The sequence below is a fragment of the Pyxicephalus adspersus genome, chromosome 5, assembly GCF_032062135.1.
Source record: "Pyxicephalus adspersus chromosome 5, UCB_Pads_2.0, whole genome shotgun sequence".
Lineage (NCBI taxonomy): Eukaryota > Metazoa > Chordata > Amphibia > Anura > Pyxicephalidae > Pyxicephalus > Pyxicephalus adspersus.
The window spans coordinates 82,370,563-82,394,567 of record NC_092862.1 but is presented as its reverse complement, the minus strand read 5'-3'; the positions used below and the strand labels follow the sequence as shown (position 1 = coordinate 82,394,567).

The 24,005-nt window shown below is 38.0% G+C and overlaps 1 protein-coding gene across 1 annotated transcript in view; it reads left to right on the top strand.

Annotated features, from left to right (window-relative positions):
• Nucleotides 1-24,005, top strand: part of TNS3 (tensin 3) — a 216,767-nt gene that overhangs the window by 105,676 nt on the left and 87,086 nt on the right. Inside the window, exons 10-11 of the mRNA XM_072411956.1 lie at nucleotides 3,620-3,749; nucleotides 6,930-6,995. Of these exons, the coding sequence (XP_072268057.1) occupies nucleotides 3,620-3,749; nucleotides 6,930-6,995 (196 nt within the window). The remainder of the gene's footprint in view (nucleotides 1-3,619; nucleotides 3,750-6,929; nucleotides 6,996-24,005) is intronic.

The window sequence follows — 24,005 nt, the reverse complement described above, 5'->3', positions numbered from 1 at the left end:
TGGACTTCAGCTCTGCCGTTTTCCTTCATGTACACAGAGCTCAAAAAAAAGTGTTTAGTAAGTCTGCCTTGTCTTTTATCCCCAGTTACCAACCCCGTGACATCCTTTAAGGGGGGGCCTACTTGCTCAGATCTGATCTTTTTGCTAATATTGTATTTGAAATTTTTTGTTGGGGTTCGCGTTACTTTTTTTTGCAATCTTTCATTTTGAAGTTTTGCACTTTTTTCTCCTTTTTACATCTTGTGTTATATTCTTTATAGGTTTCAAATGATGACGGTGATCCCTCATGTTTATATTTTTGGAATGCCCTTTTCTTGTTTCTTATGGCTTTTTTAACATCAGCTGTGAGCCACATAGGCTTTAATTTTAGTCTCTTAAATTTATTACCCATTAGAAAATATTTTTCAGTTTGCTTTTGTAGAACAGACTTGAAACATTCCCATTTCTGCTCTGTGTTCTTTGGGGACAATATTGTCTCCCAGTCTAAGTCACAGAGAGCCGCCCTTAATAATGGAAAATTTGCTCTCTTAAAATTAAATTTATCTTTCCTGTTTTTGCTTCCTGTTTACAGCTTACAATAAATGAAATCATATTATGGTCACTGCTACCCAGATTCTCTTTTATTTGCATATGTGTTATAAGCTCTGCATTCTTAGAAAAAACTAGGTCCAGCAGAGTATCATTTCTAGTTGGGGCTTCTATAAACTGTACCATAAAATTATCTTGTAATAAATTCACATTCAATTTCCGCCTTTTTGCTGTTTCTGTATTGCCATTACTCCAGTCAATGTCAGGGTAGTTGAAATCTCCCATGGTTAAAACACTTCCACTTTTTGTTGCTTTTTCTATCTGTGCAAGTAGTTGATTTTCTATTTCCTCCTTAGCACTGGGGGGCCTATAGCAAACTCCAATCATTATTTGTGTGTTATTCAACCCCACATTCAACTCCACCCATAATGCCTCAACCTCATCGCTTGTTGCATCCGCAATTTCTTCTTTCACATTCACTTTTAGATCACTTCTCACATACAGACAGACACCACCACCCTTTCGTTTGACTCTGTCTATACGAAAGAGAGTATACCCAGGAAAATTGACAGCCCAGTCATGCGAAGAACAAAGCCAGATATTCAGAAATTCCAACTAAGTCATCATTCTCCTCACTCATTAAGGCTTCCAACTCCCCTATCTTGTTTGCTAGACTTCTAGCATTTGGTGAACAGGCTGGTAAACCATTTCTGCATTTACCATCATTATTTTCTAAATCATTTTGTTTTTCAGTACAATTAGTACTGCACAATCCAATGTTTGTTTGTAGCATGGGAAGCTCCTTACAATTATCCATAATCCTCCCCCCAACTACAATTAAGTTGGCGGGATCCGGGCGACAGACTATTCTATCAGTCCTCCTGATGATAGAATCCCCTATGACAACCAATTGTCTTTTCCTTCCTGCGTTTCCCTCCCCACCACTACTAGATGTCCTGCTCTCCCAGCTGTTAGGGGTAGCAGTAACATCTAGAGTTGCCACCACTGGGTCTGCCACCTGCACATCTTCACATACCTTTGCAAACATGTTGGGGTGCTTTCCTGGGAGCCCCTACCACTCCCTCTATTTACATTAACCCAACTCCCTACATGCTCATCCTGATTAACCTCCCCAACCTGTTATTAACTGCCTGCTCAGTGAGCAGGAGACCCCTCTCAAGGTGATCCAGTGATTTCAGTGTTGCAATGCGCTTCTCCAGCTCTCCAATGCGAGATACCAGAAAGGTGACTTGCTCACATTTGTCACAGCAGTTTTCACCTAGGAGCTGTTTCTCCATTTGTACATACACGTGACAGACTGTGCACTGAACCAGTTTCTCTTTCTTTCCCTTTTCTTCATCCCCATAAGGTGTGTGTGAGTGTGTGAGTGTGTGTGTTGGGGGGGGGGGGGGGTTCTGCAGGACCCAGAGCTAAAGTACCAGGCTAATAACAGTACTTGAAATGACCAGATAACCCCCAGTTTTTAGCAGGATTATTCAGTATTTTATTGAACATAGAAATTTATTATACATAGATTAAAAAAACTTTCATTTTTATATTTTAAAAACCATACAAACAAACAAGAAAAGTATAATTTTAGGTTTACATACACTTAAACTGGAACTAAACCCCCCCCCAAAAACCTGTAATCCCAGAGATCTGTCGATCCATCACGAGGTTTCTTCATTTGGGTCCCGAGTAGTCTCTGTATTTGTCTTTGGCCCTCTGCCTTCGGGCACTGACATCTTCTTTTCTATTCTTCTGGGTTCTTCCTACTACTTCACTGATCTCACACTGTGCAGGTGCAAGATCACATGACATAGATGGGAAAAATGCAGCAACTATAATTATGGTACGCTGTAGTATATTCATTTATTATTTTCATCTCAGGTTTTTTTTAAAGCATACCTATCTATTGAGATTTGTATGCATTTATGATTTCTAGGAGTCTTAAAAACGCCACCAACACAGAATGAAAAGTTTTGTACTTAAAGAGAAACTAAACTAAAAAAAAAAAACTCACCTTAATTTCGCAAACTCCTCCAGGGTTTTCCTCCATGGCATCCTGTAATCCACCTTCTTCTTTCTTCATTATCTGGCTTCTGCCTAAGTCACCTGATCTCGCACTGCCCAGGTGCGAAATCGGGTGGCATAAATGGAAAAAAATGGTGCCGATGGCGATGTATGAGATCGGCATTTTTTCCTCCTATGTAGGAAAAAGGCCCCTCTGTGTATGCCTGATCTCAGAGCAGCCAGTAGCTACCTGGGATGTGTGACGTATGTACCCAGGAGGCTCTGCGCTCCCATTCTGTCTTGATCACTTTGGAGATCTTTATCATCAAATGCTATGATGAAACTGGCTCTCATGAAGACCGCCCTACCTAAGTTCATGATAAGTTCCTTAAAGTTTCTTGCTTCAGAAACAGCAAATGTAACACTTCAAATTCAAGTCCACATCATATGGCTACACAGAGTTCAAGTAGCAGACATATCTTGATGTACACTGTGTGAATCAGGTCTTCATTGTTGAACCACTGCAAAGGAGTTACTACTGAAGAAGAACAACAATAAAAGAATTGCTTTGCCAAATAAACACACGTAATTAGATGGTGGAAATCTTTTTCTTTATTCTGAAGAGCACACAAATGAGATTTTTTGTTCCACCTGCCATGTCTTTGTGAGGTGCACAATGCACAGTTACCACCATGTAGCATGGTGAAGGTGTGATGGTGTGTGGGTACTGAAGACAGTGTTGGTGATTTATTCAAAATTCAAGGAACATGTAACCAAAGTGGCTAACACAGCATTCAGCAATGACATTCCATCTTAAAAAATCATCTTTTTAAAATCACCTAACTTGAACCCAAATGAGATGGTGCCTTTGTCATAAAGCTGGTTGAAAAATGCCAAGACTGTTCAGAGCTGCCATCAAACCATCAGGTGGCTACACTGAAGAATCTAAAACATAATCTGGTTTGTTTAATATTTTTTTTGGTTTGAAATATGTGTCTATGTGTTGCTTCATAGTTTGAATGTCTTTATTAGTTAGTTACAATTCACCAGTCTTTTTTTTATTTTTCATTTTTTGCAGATCAAATGTTATCATGAATCCTATTGCACTGAAAACCACAATATCGTTTTCAGTCTGCAATTCCATACAGGAGCTGTTCATGGCCAGCAAATGTATTTTGGTAAAGAAGACTTGGATCATGCAAATAATGGTGAGGATTTTACCAGAATATAAAATAAATGTTATTTATATATATATATATATATAAATGTTTATGTATATAAAATGTTATAACTGTCTATTTATTAGAATAATCAGTGTTTCAAAGTAGATTTAGGTCAATCTGAAAATTACTAAGCAGCTTAAAAATTAGAAAATGTAACACGGTGCCAAAAAGGTCACCTATGTTACTAGGTAAGGGGCTTAATGGAAGTTATGTCGGACCACGGTACATCAGAGGTACTATGTCTGAAATAAAACCATCAGATCTAGATCTAGTCTTACTGGAAATCTGCAAGAGCAGGGTGGGGTGGATTCTAATATCTGGGTCTCACATTTTCCCAGGTTTCAGAGATGTATTTAGCACACCTGGTGCTAAGCAGCACTGGCTGAGAGGTAATTGTCTGTGGATCAGTCTATGGTATTCCTGAGAGAAATGGGGAAATGTTTATTTTGAAGCAAGCCAAGAAAGGGGTTCTATACTGGACAGGAGGGTGCACATTTTTTGTTTGTTTTCTGTTGCTGACGACAACCTCTGTGACAAGAGGGTTGTTTCTGTTGTTATTTTGCCTAATAAATAGGAGCAAGCCTGCACCCAGTGCTGGGTACACACTTTGCAAAGGAGGAAAAAGGAGTGTTTGTGGGGTTACCCCTCATAAATGCAAATGCCTTTTATGGATATGTGAATTTAGTTCCTGGCTACCCTTGATCTTCAATTACACTAATCAAACAATTAGTACATTGACAACTGCCCCCTATGCTTGATGAAATCAATAAATCCTTTACATGCCACCAGTTTGATGTCAGGATGTATCCTGCTGTAAGTAGATTCTTCATGTAACATAACTTTCAGAAAAGATATAAAGTACACCACTTGTGGTTTCTTACGATGCATACCGGTTTACCTTACAAAGGATTTGTATTTTTTTTTTAACTGAAACTGTTGATTGGGGTTTAGGGTTTATTATATTCTGATTGCAACTACAATTCAGTTATTTTACTCTCCAATACCAACACCAATAATTACAATACCCTATTTCACTGTATTCTAGGTCAGCGTTGTCTAAAACAAATGTAGCCCCCATGGTTTTATAGCAATAACTCTAAACATTCAGCAGGATATCAAAAAGGAGTTACTTCAGAACTGTCCGTCTTATCAAAAATCTGTCTTTGTATGGGGATTTTATTCCAGGAGATTATCATGTGAAGAAGATGATATGTTAAGCTCTGTACTTTAGAAATGTTGGTTATTACAAGAATTGTTTGTATGGAAATATTGTATTTGTATGGAAATGAAGTACGTGGAATTCTTTTATCTCAGTGCCAGAGGCATTTACATACCATGTCTCCCATGTAGTTTTAATTGGTGAAATCTTTTTTCATTTGTTGATTCTTGGTCTTATAAAACAAATGTGTAAAAGAGAGAGCGCTCTCAACAAAATTTTAATAATCCATATTTGGCAAATGCAAAAAAATTGATTTACACTTACAATTGATTTACACATTTTACTTTTAAAAAAATTTACTTTTGGTCAAGTAACACCTCCCGAGTGCCAGGAGGTGCAAAGAATGGTATTGTTTGTATATGTTGGTTGACCAAAGTCAGCAATTTCAAGTTGGAGAGACAGTATCCATAGTAGTTCCAGAAATTGAATAGGGTTTATTCATTTGATGCATGTAGTTTGCAATGTGTGAAGGAGTTGCTATACAAAGTAGGACAAGCCTAATACACCACTTCACTAGACATTTTTTTATTGTATTATTGTGTAAGAAGTGTAAGAAGTAAACCACATTCTCTAGTCTGAGATAGCCAGTACAAAAGAGTTTCTCCATTGAGAGTTTATCTGAGTTCAGTTCCCACGGTGATAAGAACAGCCATTGGAGCGTGGGAACTTGCGGTCACAGCTGAATGGAGGCACGCGAGTGCTTCCAATCAGCTGTGACTGCAAGGGAACTCTCAATGGAATTTCTCCATTGAGAGTTCATCTTAGTTCGGCGAGAACACGACCTTGTGGCGAATCAAAAGGCCGTTCTCGCTTACAGAACATGTAAAAGGCCCGATTCGCCGCGAGTTAAAAATGAAAAATTTTGCTCGCTCATCCCTAGTTACGACCACTCCAACTGGTCTCCCCCCCATTTGAACTAATTTGCCATGGCAACCCTCCAGCTAAGTATGAGGCAGGTTTTTCGTTCCCATAAAAGTCTATGGGAATGCAAAACCTGCTTGAAACACGTCAATAAGGGTTCAGATTTGAAGTACTAGGGCACTTCACATGTAAAAGCACTTAGGAAATATCTTTCCTACCAACTTTTTAGGCCTATCAAGGCCTACTTCTGTTTCTGGATTACAGTTACAATAGCTTGAGGGGGCTGAGTTAGGAACAGAGGATGTTGTCCACTGATATCTTGAACCTTCTTTAATATGGTATCTGCCAGTCATATATCGGTAATACCTGATTTACTCAATATTTAAGAATTCCTGAGTTAAAGTCCACTAACACTCAAAACTCTAACACTGTGTATTTTTTGTTTTTTAAACCCGAGCAGCTCTTAGACTATTTAATAGATGCCTGTCCATGTGATGTGCATAAGACTCCTGTTGGTCTTTGACCAATCTTGTGATTCAATGGTGGTTTTAAAGCTGATACATAGCCACCTCTGGAAAGTTGTTTATAGTGTCATTCTTATGTCCTGTTGTGTTGTAAAATGTCATAAGTGAAAAGTAATTTCTAAGGCTTTGTATTTGTAATCACTTTCAATGTCCTACCGTGGCCATTGCAGAGCAACAGAGAAATCTATCTTACTATTTTGTGCTGAAGCTCCTTTGGGGGGAAAAAAAACAGCACACACAGAAACCCACTCCTCTTGTCTACAGAAATACAAAATTAGCAGATTGCATACATAGTACTGTATACACATTTTTGTCTTCAGGTTCACAGACATTCAAAGATTTTAACATGGCTGCCTAGCAAAATTCTATTGTTATGAATAATGCCTCATTTATTTTCCTAGGACTTAAATATTATATAATTTCTGTGCACTTGTGTTTGAAAATCAAATGTCTTTAAAGTGTGATTACCATAATTGTTTTAATTGTTCTAGGACTTTATCTAGATATGCTTCTGTTTTTATTTTCTTTCTTTAATAAAACATATTTTTTTTATTTTCAAAGACAATAGGTTTCAAGACTGTGGAAAAATTGAACTAGTATTTTCAAGAAATCTAGAAAATCTCTCTGGTAGGTTTTTCGTATTATTGTGTATGTTTTTTTTTTCATATATCTAATATCTACTTTTATTTTAATTTAATTTCTATCATGGGATATTCAAACTCTTTATTTGTCCTGGGTTTGAAAGAGGGAGAAATCCACATTTTCAAATTGTCACCATAACAGATATACAGTAGTGGCTTCAGAAATTCAGACCTTCTTAACTTTTTTTAATGTGTTGCAGCCTGATGCTACAATTGTTTAAATCCCTTTTTTCCCTCAATAATCTACACTCAGTACCCCAAAATGAGGTTTCCTCAGTTGGTTCATATTCACAAATTAAAGTTGAATTTTACATTCAAGCTTTGAGTCCTATTGTACAAATCCTGTTCCAAAAGTGCTCATGTCTACTATAGAATGGAGTATAATCTTCTGCATTCAGTCTGTTGATTTTCTTCCCAATTGCTCATACCCACATTGTCCCTAATAAAGTTCAGTCTTGTTTTCCTTTAACTCTTTTGATTTTATTATTCATATCTAATTTACTGTCCAGTAGTTTTCATCATTTAGCTTGGCTAAAATACATTTTTTTTACATGCATACATATAGTTGGGTCTATAAATATTTGGACAGAGACAACTTTTTTCTAATTTTGGTTGTGTACATTACCACAATGAATTTTAAATGAAACAACTCAGATGCAGTTGAACTGCAGACTTTCAGCTTTAATTCAGTGGGTTGAACAAAAAGATTGCATAAAAATGTGAGAAACTAAAGCTTTTTTTTACAGAATCACTTAATTTCAGGGACTCAAAAGACAATTGACTCAAAGGCAATTTCATGGGCTAGTGTGGGCAATTCCATCTCTATGTCATTATCAATTAGGCAGGTAAAAGGTCTGGAGTTGATTTGAGTATGGGGGGGGGGGGGGGGGGGTTCTTGTATGTGGAATATTTTGCTGTGAACAGACAACATGCGGTCAAAGACGCTATCCATGCATGTGAAACAAGCCATCCTTAGGCTGCAAAAACAGAAAAAAACCCCATCCAAGAAATTGCTACAATATTAGGAGTGGCAAAATCTACAGTTTGATACATCATGAGAAAGAAACAAAGCACTGCACTGAACTCAGCAATGCCAAAAGACATGGACGTCCACGGAAGACAACAGTGGTGGATGATCGCAGAATCATTTCTATGGTTTAGAGAAAACCCTTCACAACAGCCAACCAAGTGAACAACACTCTCCAGGAAGTAGGCGCATCGATATCCAAGTCTACCATAAAGAGAAGACTGCATGAAAATTAATACAGAGGGTGCACCGCAAGGTGCAAGTCACTCACATGCCTCAAGAAAGGCTAGATTGGACACTGCTTAAAAACATCTAAAAAAGCCAGCACAGTCCTGGAAAAACATTTTTTGTACAGATGAAACCAAGATCAACCTTTAGCAGAACGATGAAAAGAAAAAAGTATGGAGAAAGTGTGGAACAGCTCATAATCTAAAGCATACCACATCATCTGTAAAAAAAACATGGCAGAGGCAGTGTGATGGCTTTGGGCATGCATAGCTGCCAGTGGCATTGGGACACATGTTTATCGATGATGTGACACAGGACAGATGCAGCCAAATGAATTCTGAGGTGTTCAGAGACATACTGTCAGCTCAAATCCAGTTAATGCAGTCAAAATGATTGGGAGGCATTTCATAATACAGATGGACAATGACCCATAACATACAGCCAAAGGAACCCAAGAGTTTATTAACAGCAAGGAAGTGAAATATTCTTAAATGGCCAAGTCAGTCACCTGATCTGAACCCAATTGAGCATGAATTTCACTTGTTGAAGACTAAACTTCAAGCAGAAAGGCCGACAAACAAACAGCAATTAAAAGCTGCTGCAGTAAAGGCCTGGCAGAGCAATAAAAAGGAGGAAACCCAGCATCTGGTAATGTCCATAAGTTCAAGACTACAGGCTGTCATTGCCAGCAAAGAGTTTTCATCCATGTACTAGAAATGAACATTTTATTTTCAGCTTTTTAATATGTCCAATTACTTTTGAGCCCCTGAAATGAAGTGATTGTGTTAAAAAAAGGGCTTTAGTTCCTCACAATTTTATGCAATCTTTTTGTTCAACCCACTGAATTAAAGCTGAAAGTCTGCAGTTCAACTGCATCTGAGTTGTTTCATTTAAAATTTATTATGGTAATGTACAGAACTATAATTAGAAAAAAGTTGTCTTTATCCAAACATTTATGGACCTAACTGTATATAGCAGATGTAAAAAAAAAAAAAAAAAAATCCACACGGATGCATGTACACTTCAGAAATTCAGACCTTCTCCACTTTTTTCAATTTATAATGCAGATGATGCTACAATTGTTTACAATTTTTTTTTTCCCCTCAATATTCTACACTTCGTGCCCCAAAATCGCAAAGTCAGAACAGAATTTTAGAAAATAGAAAGTGTTCAAACTTTTGGCAACAACAATTGCAATTTAGTTTAGATGCCTGCCATTTCTCTTGATTGCGTCTGAGATGTTTCTGCTCTTTGGATTGCAGTCCGCCCATGGTAAATTAAATTGATTGGATTGATTTAGAAAGCCACACACCTTTCCATAGAAGGCATCATAGCCCAGAATGCATATCAGAGCAAAAACCAAGTCATGAGGTCAAAGGAATTGCCTGCAGAGATGGTATTTTGGAAAACACAGAACTTGGGAAGTCTGCAAAAAATTCTGCTGCTCTGAAGGTTCCTAGGGACACAGTGGCCTCCATAATTTTGAAATGGAAGACGTTTGGCCTCTTTCAAGGGAATAACTTCTTTCAAGGGTTGGTCGCCTGGCCAAACTGAGCAATCTAGGGGAAAAGGTGCTAATGAGAGAGAAGACCAAGAACCCGATGGTCACTCTGACTGAGCTGTAGAGATCATGTGAAGAGATGGGACTATGTTCCAGGAGGTTAACTATAACTGCTGCCCTCCACACACACACAATTCTATTCCCCAGTACTTGGAAAACAAATCCTCTTTATATTGCCAAAAATAGATATAAGGAAGACTTGGCCCTCATTTGCAGCCAGGTAGTTATGCTATATAGAATATGCTACAATTATCAAATAATAATCCATTTTAACTTAGAACTACTTTTAAATTTCTCCACAAACATCTACAAGAGAAGAAGGACCAAATAGGAGAAATAGTACCTGCAATAGGTTGTGAAAAGAGAATTTCCTAAGACCTGAAGGGGATTCAGTGCTGAAGATGAAATGCTGCTAGGTACTCTTTTGATGGCAACTGGTGTCTCCCTCGGCGTCCCACCCCGCCTGCTGAGTGACGTCACCTGCGCATTTGCAGTGCATCCTGGCATACGTGATGACTACACACTATTAGTGGCAGGGGCTGGAACAGAGATCAGCTGTCAGAAACCAAACACTAACAGCTGCTGCTTATATAAAATTATTGTAAGCTTACCAAAGGCAGAACAGCATCCATAAGTATAAATATCTGTAAAAACATATGTTCCCGTCACCCGGCAAGACTTTCAAGGAAGCAAGGAATTATGATATCTTAACATCATGTCCAAAAAACATTTTCTATATAATTTTTTACAAAACATAATAAAAAAAAGGATATAATCATTAGTCATTAAAAAGAACTTCTTTAATTCCCACAAGGCGCAACGATTCCCACTCTCTTCAAGAAAGGCTTAGCTATGCTAACAAAATCCTTGATCTCATTGCTAAGGAAAAAAAATCTACTTTCTTGATTAAGTAAGTTTTAACATCTCAATGAGAACTAAAAGGGGACGATCTCCTATTGGGCAAAGGGTGGTGCATGTTGTGGCTGGAGTGCGTTCCAGAAATTATTCAATTTGTTGTGTGAGGAAGAAAAATGGGACCTCAACTTTAGGTCAAAAGCTCGAGCATTTAATCAAGAAGCATTCCTCAATTTTATTGATGAGGTTTTGAATCTTTTTAGTGAAAAGAGTGTTCAGCATGCCATCCTAGTAATGGATAATGTCCCCTTTCATAAAACTAGCCAGGTAAAGAGCTTGGTTGAAAATAAGGGACACCAACTCCTATTTTTACCACCATACTCTCCATTTCCTAATCCTGTTAAGAAGATGTTCTCTAAATGGAAAGAAGTAGTGAGAAGAAATAGGCCAATTATTTTGGGTGATTTATTAGAAAGCATCAATGGTGTATTTTTAACAATAAGCAAGCAGGATTGCTCAAATTATTATAAAAAATGTTTAGCTTTTTGCCTAAATACCTAGGAGAAGAAAGCATTAATGATTAATTTTTACATATTTTTATTTAATGTTTCTTGAGAAAAACTTTTATGGTAAAAAAAAATTGTGTTATATTAAATTTTATTATAAATGTATTCATTTATGAATAATTAGGGGGTCTAAACTTTTTTTGTGAAGTTTGGTTGCAAAAGTGTGAAGATAAAATAAAAAACAAGAAAGTGATAGAATATATTTATATTGCATTTATTACAATTTTGGACATATAGCTAGGCAATTTACTTTTTTGTGTTTCATGTACATTATCAATATGCCTGTATGTACCACAAAATGTAACATAGCAATTCTTATTAATCCAGATGTAATAACTGCAAGTACCAAATATACGTCGACATACCGCTACCCCTGAGGAAGCCAAATAGGGTGAAACGCATCGGGTACTTCGGTCAACATGAACAATATCTATGATTGGAAGCTATAAACGCGCATGGCGATTAATGTGCGAAACTGAGATGTTGCATGTCTAATGCCCTCTAGGACGAAAGTGATATTATATAGACCACAAGAAGTTATTGTGGCCTATTTTGAACTCCTATGTTCTGTACTATTATTATTTACTGAATATATTACAATATAATAAATGAGCCAAAAACTCTGCTTTTTCCCCTGTCCGGTATTTTTCTACTTGATTTTTTTAGAGCTGAAAATAGTCTTTCAACACTGACCTGGGTGGGTGGCATTGCTGTTATGGTTCTAGCCACATCACTAATATTCTCGGGATAAACAAGGATGGCTTCATCAACAGTCAGTTTCGATAAGTGATCATACTTTTCTACTTCTTTTAATTCTTTAAAAAACTTCTGCTGGAATCTCTTTATTTAGACATTTTCTGGTTGTTTATCTTTCAAGCAAATGCTACGTCGCTTTACTGTTGAAAGTTCCATTTTGTCCAAGTAGGAATCAAAGTATAGTTCTTCATTTGAAGAGAATGATCCTGAGTTACCAGTGCTTAAAGCTTTATCCAGTGGTGGTGTTTAAGGTAGTAATCCCTTCATGAGAACTGTTACATCATAGAGGGCCTTTTTTGCAGTATCAGTCTAGTCATCTCTCAAAAAAAGTCAGCTCATTGGATCAACATAAATAGCAGCTAACAAGATTTGATTATCCAGTAAGAGATTCTCTCTTTTCTTCATTGAAGATACAATGCCATCAGCTATTAACCCTCCACTTTTGTTGGCTGGCTGTGAAAAAAAAGAATATTGGTACACTATTCTTTACTACCATTTCAATAATGTGGTTTTTAAATTTTACTGGTGTCATTGGTATGGTAACTTTGTCAGATATAAAGAATCTTCTGAGTTGTGTTTGGTCTCCAGTAGATTTCTGAACATTTTTTATCCCAGAAGTAGATTAAATATTTTCATTGATATCTTTCTCATAAACAACTTCTAACACTTTAAGATAAAAACGCTGCAAGTGTCTTTTCAAATTTGATGCACTTGTAGGTGCATTTTTGTTAGACCCACTGAAACTGCTAATTTTTGCATCACATTGTTTTTCACCATCATCTTCAAGAATACATTGGCACATGTAATGTTTCCCATCACTTGATAATGTAAAGTTCTCATAAACAGCAGACTTTATCTTGTTTGTTGACAGACTTTTTGCCATTGTGAATGGGGTGCTGCTTTCACTAAAATATAAATATAAAATATGTTATACTAACTAGCATGTTCTTTGATTTAAATACAAACATACACAGTCCTGCACTATTGCAAACATACATACAACAGGGCACTATACACACAAATAAGCTATAGCCCTAAACTTAGACATAATTTGTCCAATACAGAAAACATGCACAAACATATATACTATACACACACAACACAGAGCCCTACATTTTACTCAGAAACATACATACAATATGCACCATACACAAACATTCATACATTCCTGCACCATACACACAAACATTCATACATTCCTGCACCATACACACAAACATTCATACATTCCTGCACCATACACACAAACATACACATAGCCCTGCAGTTTTATCCAATTTTATACACACAAGCAGACATGCAGTTTTAAAATAAACATGAACACCCACAGCTGAATCCAAAAAGCTGTTCCTCCAAGTTCTTCTAAGCTCTTTTAGCAGACAGAGGAATTTGAGCAGACACTGCTGCCTTCATCTTTGTTTGCTGATCTTCTGCTGAAGACAGGGGATTGGGAGGCTCCAGGGCCGGAGGGGGGGCACTTAACTAACTTCCTAGTATTAGGTGGTGTGCAAAATGATGTTAAAGTTAGGCCCTGGATGGGAGCATATATGGAGAGTGCAGACAGGACACAGAACACACATCAGGCCATAGCACTCACCTACACCTATTTCATAACACTTGTTTACACTCAAATGAACTTGCTAAACACATTATATCTGAAATAAAATGAAAACACTATTTGTAATGTACATAATCCAGATTACCATAATGTGAGTGTCAGGTGTTATATTAGCTCAGCTGAACTTCACACTAGTGGAAAAACAAGTATGCACTAGACTTTATTCTTACATCAGGGAAGTACGTAATTATGACTATTGTTTGTAAAATAGGACATTTGAACTTGCTTTATTTTTTCTATTATAATTTAAATTTATCAGGAGTCAGCACATTTTTATCGACTCCGACTCTAGGTACCCAAAACTGTCTCCGACTCCAACTCTGCATCCCTGAAGAATGCAATGCCTCTATGTCTATAGCTACCAACCAAACATTTGGAGGAAAAGTAATATCTTCCAAAATACCGTATTTATTCGAGTATAACGCGCAAAATTTTATACCAAAAAAAGAAATCAAAGTTTGGGTGCGCGTTATAAACGAGGGCTGGGGTGGCAGTGGCGGCCGGTCCATTGAGGGTGTACGCGAATTGTGAGTTTGCACTGCGCCTTTTCCGGGCTGCAGCCGCTCACTGTACGCGACGCGGTGACATTTTTTTTTCCTTCGCCCTCGCGTACAGTGAGCGGCTGCAGCCCGGAAAAGGCGCAGTGCAAACTTACAATTCGCGTACGCCCTCAATGGACCGGCCGCCACTGCCACCCCAGCCCTGCCACCCCTGAATTGGGTTTGCCGCTTCATTTCCTCGCCCACACATTACGGTAAGCATTTTTATTAAATGCTAATTTTATTTCGGTATTGCGTTTATATCAGTTTAAGTTGTTAATAAATGATTTTTATCATGGCCGCACGTGTTCAATATTATTTTTTGTCAATTAAAATGCTTGGTGTAAACAAAATTTTATACCGATGTTTAATCGAAAATTAGGGGTGCGCGTTATACTCGAATAAATACAGTACATAGAAGTTGCATAGTTGCAAGTGTCCTTCAAATATGAAGGAAGACTTGTTACAAAAGGTCTCAGGTATTGGTCAACAAAAATGCTTGCATGTTCTGTAAAAGAACCCACACCAGAGACTATAGGTTTACCAGGTGTGTTCATTTTCTGTTTATGAATCTTAAGGAGTTTGTATAATGTTGGTGTGATTACTCTATCGGGATTTATCCTTAATTCTTCCATTACTATTTTATTTTTTAAAACATTCTTTACCTGGGATTTCAAAAATGAGGGGGCAGGGGAGGTAAGGCATGTAAACACAACTACAAATATTTGCAAAGAGAGAACAAGGGGGAAATACAAAAGTGCAAAATAACATGGCATACATGAACGTAAAATGCATAGATAAATGCTTATGACAAAAAGACAACTGGTGAGCAAAAAAAACCTACAATAACAAAACAAAAAAGATCATCTGATAACAATGTAGACCTGAATAACAACAAAACAAAGGACATATTCCAAACATGTTTAACATCTAAAGACAACTGTCATAACATAAAAAACTGTGAAAATGTAAAGGGACCATGGAACCTATTTGACAATATCAAGTGACCTTAATAGAGCCGTTATGAGGCATTGGAATTTGGGCTATATTCAAGGCAGGGGAGAGCCTAGAAAAAACAGATGCAAAAATGAAGGGGGTACTAGGGTGTATTGGTATTAACAACCAAGAGACCTATTGTTCAAGTGAAGTGGCTATGATACTTAGTGGAGTTGACAAATTGAGACCAGCAGAACCAAGCATTTACAACTTTCCTGCCCGTCCCCAGGATGGAGGAGGTAAGATCCTCCATATGGTGGATGTCATTATCTCGCTGTAACCAAAGACAGACGGGGGGTGGCTCAGATTTCAGCCAATATGAGGCGATACATGAGATGGCAACCACAATGAGGTGTCTAAATATGGAGTGTTTGTACATTTTTAGCGGGAATAAGTTTAGCTGTTGCAGAAAGAAGGCGGGGGCCGTCAGGAATATTTTGATCTGATATCTGCTGGAAAATGGACCTAATTGAGGACCAGAAGTGCAACAGTTGTGGGCAGTCCCAGAAAATGTGGAGCAAAAAACCCAGCTCCGTCTGGCATCTCCAACAGGCACATCCAGAATTATCCAATGCAATCTTTCAGAACTGCGATACCATCTCGATAATACTTTATAGCTGGTTTCTTGGAACCTGCTACAGATGGACACTTTGTGTGTCCAGTATAAAAACCTTTCTCAATGTTCTGAGGACAGTCTAAGTTCCAGGTCAGATTCCCATGATAAAAAATAAGTAGGGCTGTAGTCCTGGGGCTTGGACTGTAAGAGCCCATACTCTGCCGATAATGTCTGGCGAATTCCTCCCCCCTGCACAAAGTTGTTCATAGGGTATTAATGATCTGTGATAATCCGCTGTCTGTTGGAAAGAATGTAGGAAATGAGAGTTGTATGGATCTTCAAAAGTCCAACCTCCCAACCCATCCATCAAGTATCAGGAAAAGTGTTGATGGGGAGGGTAAGAGGCTAAGTCTATGGAAATTTCGTACCGCTATCTCCCAGGTATACCTGACCGTGGGGTGAGACTTGAGCGCTGGTACGGACAGGGGAGGTAGCTATGGCAGGAGGCGAAGGGAAAAAGACTGCTCCAACATCACTCACTGTTTAGACTCAGAGCTACTGCACCAGTCAGGGACACATGCCAGATTTGATACCAGATAGTAGTGAAAGAAGTTACGGACTCCCAAGCCTCCAGCCGATTTAGGTCTCATAAGTAAGGATCCACATATCTGCGGGGATTTATCTTGCCAGATAAACCTAAAAATTCTAGTAGTAAGGGTCTTAAAAAGGAATCCGGGGCCCTCACTGGGAGGGCTTGAAAAATGTATAGGAACCTGGGGAGTATATTCATTTTGCAAATACTAATACGTCCCAACCAGGAGAAAGCTGCTTTGTCCCACCTCTGTAGATCAGTATGTAGTGTGGAGAGAAAGATTTCAGATAAATCCCTGGGTATGACGGTACCCAAATATTTAGGGGAATTGTGATTCCCACTTGAAAGCAAAAGAACTCTTCAAGAGGGAGTGGGTGGTTGATGGCAGTGAAATGTCCAGTGCCGCTGATTTGGCATAATTAATCTTAAAATTGGATAGCAGGCTATAGTCACCCAGAGCCTTCATGAAGTTTGGCAGAGAGGTGGTGGGATTGGTTATGGCCAACAGTAAATCATCAAGGTATGCGGCCACCCTCTGTTTCACAGCTGCCATGTCCCGGAGCAAGGGTTCAAGCATTAATATTAGTGTTAACTAATGGGGCAGCCTAGTCTCATGCCATTGGAGATGTGTAGGGGGCCTAGTGTAAACCATTCACCCTGACAGTGGTGATGGGATGTGAATATATAGCTTGAATCCAGGATAACATATGTGTGTATTGTGTTTGTTATTTCTTTTTGGCATTCTCTCTTTAACTTGGCACCATGGTTAATAAACACACCACGTATAATGGCCTTATGGGCCTCCCAGATCAGGAGTGGATTGCTTTCAGGGTTGAATTGGTCCTAAAATAATGGGTAAATTCAGAGGAAATGTCCGCCCCCACTGCTACATTCTGGAGTAGGGACTCGTTCAAGCTCAAATGCCAGGATTTGGGTGCAGAATATGCCATTTCGAGAGACATGGAGATTGAAGCGTGATCTGAAAATGTGATCGCCCCAAGGGAGCAGGAATCAACCCAGTGTAGCTCAGAATGCGGAAGCCAAAAATAGTCAATCCTCGAGTACGAGCAGTGGGTGGAGGAGTAGTAAGTACAGTCTTAGTCATTAGGGTGAAGAATCCTGGTAAGTGGAGAGAATTTTCCGAGCCCGAGTTGCGTGGAAGGGGGTTGTGTGCATTACGTCTAACGACGAGTCAGGGGTGAAGTTAAAGTCCCCATCCAGAATTAAAATGCCTTCCCGAAAGGACTCAAAACTCTCCATTGTCTGTGCCAGCAAAGCAACTTGACAGGTGTTGGGAGGATACAATGTGGCAAAGGTAGCCATACAGACCTCCAATTTACCCTTGACAAATACGAATCTGCCCTCTGGCAGCAAAACTGATCCCTAAGTTGTCAGGTGATGGAGGCAGCCATTAATATACTAACTCCTTTGGATTTGGAGGTGGTAGAGCAGCTGTGGTAAACTGTGGGAAATCTCCTGTTTCCAGGGGTATCTGGTCTCTGCGAAAGTGGGTCTCCTGAATAAAAGCCACCTGTGCCCACTGTCTGTGAAAATTATATGAGACATGTTCAGAACACTGTTTGAGGTTTTTTGGAGAAGGGTAAGGCAAGGAAAGAGGGAAAAGGGGTAGGGATAGCCAAACAATAAAACAAAAACACAAGTATACAACAAAAACTGCGCTAGCGCAGGTCGTCTGCATAAAGTCCCTTGTTGGGGGTGGCTCAGGTGGTCAGAGCAGGGCTCCCACCACTCGGGCCGGGCCTATATCTTTCTGATGAAACTTTAGATAATCAAGCTAATGAAAGCAGTAACGGGGGGAGTACATAATTTTTTATCAATACGCTTGTAACAAAATCTCAAAAGTCTTGTGTTGGGGCCCATCTCCATTGGCTGCTGAAGTTTTTGAGCGAGCAACAAAAAGTTCTAATTTCCTGTTTTTGTAAGGATTGATTGTTAGGTTTCCCTTTGCCTATTATCAGAGGTCAGGAGTGCTGTTTGGGATTGAAGAAGTGGTAGGAGATGGTAGGCCCAGATGGGGTGTAAGCCCCGCTCACCCTAAAGTTTAGCCGCTCAGAATGAGAAAGAATAAAGGCATTTCAGTCAAATTAGGCGTATTATCAAAGGGTGAAACTGGACTGGAATGTAGGGGGAGTTGATAGTTAGCGCTAGAAAAGTACCACTGAGTGAGATATAATGGAGAATAGATTCTATATTTGATGCGCCTTCACAAAGACATCAACCAGCTGTGCAGTAATATGTCAGTATTGTTGCAGTAAAGTAGTATCCAGATGTGGGAGTATGCTTGTATCCAAATCCCAACTATCCAAAGCTCAGCAGAATTGAATAGGTATTGTTGTAAAGTAGTATTCAAATCTCAGCAGGAATTTACTGGTTTTGTAGTAAAATAATATCCAAAGCCCAGCAAAAATGGACCAGTATAGTTGTACCATCTGGTCTTGGGTACATATTTTGGTCTCTCCGTAAAAAAATAACTAAGTAGCAACAGGCGTACAAATTGGTTAACATCCTTTATTGCCTCAAAGGTGTCAATAGGTGCTCTGGGACAGAAGTTTAGGCCCAAACTGAGTATTTCAATATGTGTTAAATAATGTAAATAATATAAAGGATGATATGTTTACAACTCCCAAATTATTGGCCGTTGTATTTTTATCAGAAACATTGTATCTTGGTTCCATTATGTTAGTGTTGACTTAATAATAATTAGAAGAGGAAGTTTCAGTGTTGTGTTTAGATTTAGCTCCCAAATTAAAAAGATCTCTAGAAGGTCCTCCATTGTTAGGTGTGGAAATAATTATTGTGTGTTCATGAGTATGTGTAATGCCAATTATTGTCAATAAAACTAATATGTGATTTATTTATCTTAATACTTTCCCGCAAATCATATGTTTTTTGTTAGCAAATTTGGTACAGAACTACTTATTTGTGCATTTGGTAATACAACATTTTGGGATTGGGATCATTTTAAATAAGTGCTGGCCATTTAGGTTTGGAACAACAATAATTTTTCTAAAGTACAGAAACATCCTGAATGAAAACTTTTTCCACAGTGCTTAGGGCCTAACATTAGGCCAAAGGTTAACCTTCCAACATGACTATGACCCAAAGGACACAGCAAAGACAACACAGGAGTGCCTTATGTACAGCTTTGTTAATGTCCTAAATGGCCCAGACCTAAACATCTCTGGGGATACCTGAAAATTGCTGTTCACCAACAGTCCATATCCAACCTGACTGAGCTTATGTGGATTTGCAAAGAAGAATGATAGAAAAATCCCCCAACCCCCTGGCCCCCAAGCGTATTGTATCATACCCAAAAAGACTCAAGGCTGTAGTTGTTGCCAAAGATAATTCATCAAAGTACAAAGTAAATGGACCTAAATAATAATACTACTAATATGTAAATGCAATATTAATTTTTTTATTATTTAAATAAATATACAAAATTGTCTAAAATTCTGTTTTCTCCTTGTCATTCTGTGGTCAGTGTAGATTAATGAGAAACAAAAATCATGTAAATGTGTAGCATCAGGCTGAAAAAAACAAAACAGAAAAAAAGTGAAGGCAGCCTGAATACTTTCCCAAGCCACAGTAGAGAGATAACCTTCCTGTGGGAAATGCTTGTGCTGACAGCTGCATCAAAGGGCATTTTGCTCACTTAAAACGGAACTAAACTCGTTGGTGGGTGATGAGCTACTTGCCAAAGCTTCTGCCTTGAACCTCAGTGACTATTACCAGTCTGACATCCTAGTAATTTTTTCTTTTATGCTGCTGGGCATAGGTGTGGCAGTTGCAGCAGAAGGTGGTCACGTTTTACTCATTATGGGGGCCTTACCCGCCTGACTGTTCAATACGCTCTGGTGTATTATTGTGGCAACAAATAGGCTAAATCCTATGGCTGCTACCAAATGTAGGAGAATGCCACTACCATTTCTACGTAATGTACTATGTCATGTCATTGGGGTTTATAAATATTTGTTTTATCACCAAATTTAAATATATGACTAATCTTCAACAGTGTCTCATTGCCTACTGTTGTCAAAATAATGGCTGATCTTCCTTTTTAAGCCTCCCAATCAAGAAACTTGTGAGCTGGTTGTATGCTGCTTAATGACCCACCTGAGGCACTCCAAAATCATTGCAACTAGCTGCTGCTAATTATATTTCTCTGTAAGCGCAGACCCTCTTTGAATTCTGATTTTTGTTGCACTACATGCACTGGTGTTACACTGAGAAAATTGATGAACACTAGCGTCACTTTGCTGCCAATGATGATTCTCCCCAGCAGACTTTATTTTCTGCTTTTGTGTTTAAGGCATAAAGCTAAAAATGCTGGGTGATTTGCAAAGCTTCACTTTGTAAATCTCCTTTTAGCTTTCCACTTTGGAATCCATCTTTTTGGAGTCTTTTGGCATGCCTAAGGATAGCCTCCCTTCCTTATGGTCTGTACTGCAGATTATGAAGGGGTGTCCTAAATGCATAAAGCTTTGCACAAAAATGCAATAATTTTCACTGTCACCTTGAAACATATTTGTTATGTTCTCTGGAAACTTTCCTTAGAAAAGAACAGTGGTCATTGATCAGCAGGGCAGATTATTAAATGAAGTCTAGGAACAGCTATACAGACACTAGATTTTCACCCAAACTCTATCATAAATTTTGTTCTTGGTGAAAATAAATCTTCCATCTGTAAGTATGTTCAGTTCTTAGACTAATAAAGTCTGGTTTGCTGCAGAAACACCCGACTTCCTTGCCTAAAATAGTTTGTATACTGTCTCTTAATAGCTAAGTTGGCTAGTTATGAATCCTCTGTCACCTAATAGTTAACTCACATGGTAAACTTAATTAAGCTGTCACTTAGGCATTATAAATGGACCTTGCAGTTAAATTAGATTATTAGGGTTTGGGCCTCCTCCCCCTTTAAAAAATGTTGCCTAATAGTATTTCAGAATTTCAACTGTAAAAAAAAAAATATAAACACAATGATGTTGGATCTTCTCAGATTTTGTACTGGCCATAAAATAAATAATCTGTAAGGTACTTTTCAGTATCTGTGGCTATTTACTAGAAATTGGAACTCAAGAAACCATCTTTATCACAACATGTCAGAACAGGTCAGTATTGTAAAGCATACCTAGCTAGCAGGGACTGTAAACACATGTTGTGATTCAAGAAGTCAGCAAAGTAAAGCAGATGTTGTGTGTGAGAATTTTTTAAATAGTTTAAATATGTTTAATTATTTGTTGTTGTATTGGTAAATTACTCCCATTAAAACACATATATGGAATATATATTATTATTTAGATCAACCCTTACAAGAAGACTGACCTAAATTTCTTAGCAGTCTTTTCTGGAGCCAGTGAACACTTTAATCCACAACCCTGTCAATACATGTCACTATTTTACCACCTTACAAGCCATTTTTACGATATTCTGTAAATATCTATATCTATAAAAAATTAGTAAAAACTAAAAAGATGTAAATGCATATGTATGCGAGTGTTACTTGAGCTGTCACATGATATTTATATACCCCAAAACAAACACTCTAAATAGCCTGTTCTAAAAGGCCTTTGACTCTACAACATCTCTAATCAAACAACATGAGTGGTACTCCAAATAGGTTAGAGACAGGTCAGAAGTTAGTATAAAAAATTTTTCCAAAATCTGTTCCACACATCTGTTACTTAGGAATCCACAGCCATCTTCTCTGTGCAAAATTGAAATATTAATCTTGCAGTATGTATAACTATACCAGCAACTACTGTATGTCTCTGCAGTTATGCAGTTATTCACACTTCTTGTTCTGTTCATTCTAGATAATAAAATATTGTCAATACTGTACAGACTTCAGGGAGAATATACATTTCCCCTCATCTCCATTTTTCCATGTGAATTTTCTGTGATTATCCCATGCTCTCCAACAAGTCTATCATCTTCAACCAAGATTGTATAAGAGTGTACTTCTGTTTAATCACTTAAACCAAAAGTTACTATGTACAGAAATGTAAAAAAAAAAATATTATGTTAGGACAAACATCTGTTCAAGCTGCATTTTAAAAAAATGTTACTGTTCCAACTTGCATACAATTTCAGCTTAAGAACAAACCTACATATCTAACTTGTTCATAACCTGGGGACTGCCTGTATAGCAAAGTATTGCAAAAAATCCATTCCAGGTTTGTAGGATCACCCAATCAATTACAGCATCAGGCAGTGTTCATCTGCTTGTACCCTTTGTTAGTTTTGGGGCTGCTGTGAGAGGGCTGGGTGTCGATGGTTTGGGTCTTTGGTTGAAGTATTGGAATGCTGATATTCCCTCAAAAAATTATTTTTGTATTATGCATTTTGAAGAATTCTCTCTCCTTAGCTAGACTAGCTGTTAGAGTCCCAATAAAAGTCTAAAAAAATTGTTACCTCAAAACAAAATATAAGTTACTGAAAGCGGACCCTTTTTCAAGCAAAAGTTTCTATAAAGAAATTAGGGGAAACACAAGGAGAGACCAGTTTACCAGGATTAAGGGAGATTTCTGAAAAAGGCCGAAGTGGAACAGGTGGTATTCCCCCAACCCCTTCCAAATTTATTTGACGCAAAAGTAAAGCCCATTGGCTGGCCATTGCGGAACACTTCAGAGTCTTTTGTCCCGCATTAGCAGATCATCCCCAAAAAGTCATGGGTGTGACCAGTGGTAACTATAGGTTATAAACAAAGTTTTTGGCTTTTACAAAATTGGGTCTGCATTACTACACCTCAAACTCAGGCTGGGAGGCAAATCTAAGCAATCACTACATTTAGAGAGTCTGGGAAAGGGAATTCATGTCAGGGTTTGGGCAAACACAGTACCAGATTTCTTGAGCCACAGTCAGTTGCTCCTGGGTAATAGAAACTGAAAACAAAACTATTTTTCAAAGCTTTTCAAAGGTTGGTTTGCCCATCAAAAGCCTTGATGAAAACTAGGAAAAATGCAAAAGTTCTGTTTTCTCTACCCAGAAGATTGAATGGTGTTGGGTGTTCTTTAACAGTAATGTCGACACTGGTCTTTTTTGAATACCCTAATATTCTATTTTCTTCATTTTCTGTAAGTGAATAACACACATTTTATCAACGTTTCTTAATGTTTTGTTTGGAATTGAATGTGCATTGTTATCTATGCATTTACTTGTATGAAAATGAAAGCTATTTTAAGGATTTTGAATTTTATTCACATTTTTATACACACTGCTAATATTCTGAACACAACTGTAATTCTGATTCCCATGTACCAGTAAAGTTGGAGAATAGTTTTTTGGGGGCCTGGTAAAGAGCAAGTTAAGGATTGCTTGAGTATACCTAATGCTACCTCCATCTACTTGCTTTTTGGTAGAAAAGTTTTGCATGTGGCGATTCCTGACCCTTTTGATATCATTTTAATCTCAGATGTGCCGCAGAGGGACATAAAAGAACAGATCAACGTTTTTTTTTTACCTGAAAATCTCCTGTTTTGCCTGATGTGAAGTTTTTTTTATGTTAATTCCAGGTTGCAATGTATTTATTAATTTATTTACAAGGTGCCATATGTTTTATCTAGTGCAGATTGTATTTATTGTTATACATTGTATCCAACATACAAATAAGATCACCAGTTACACCAGGAGGGCACCTGGTACTCATGGGTATCAAAAGTTTTTTTCAATAACAGTCTCT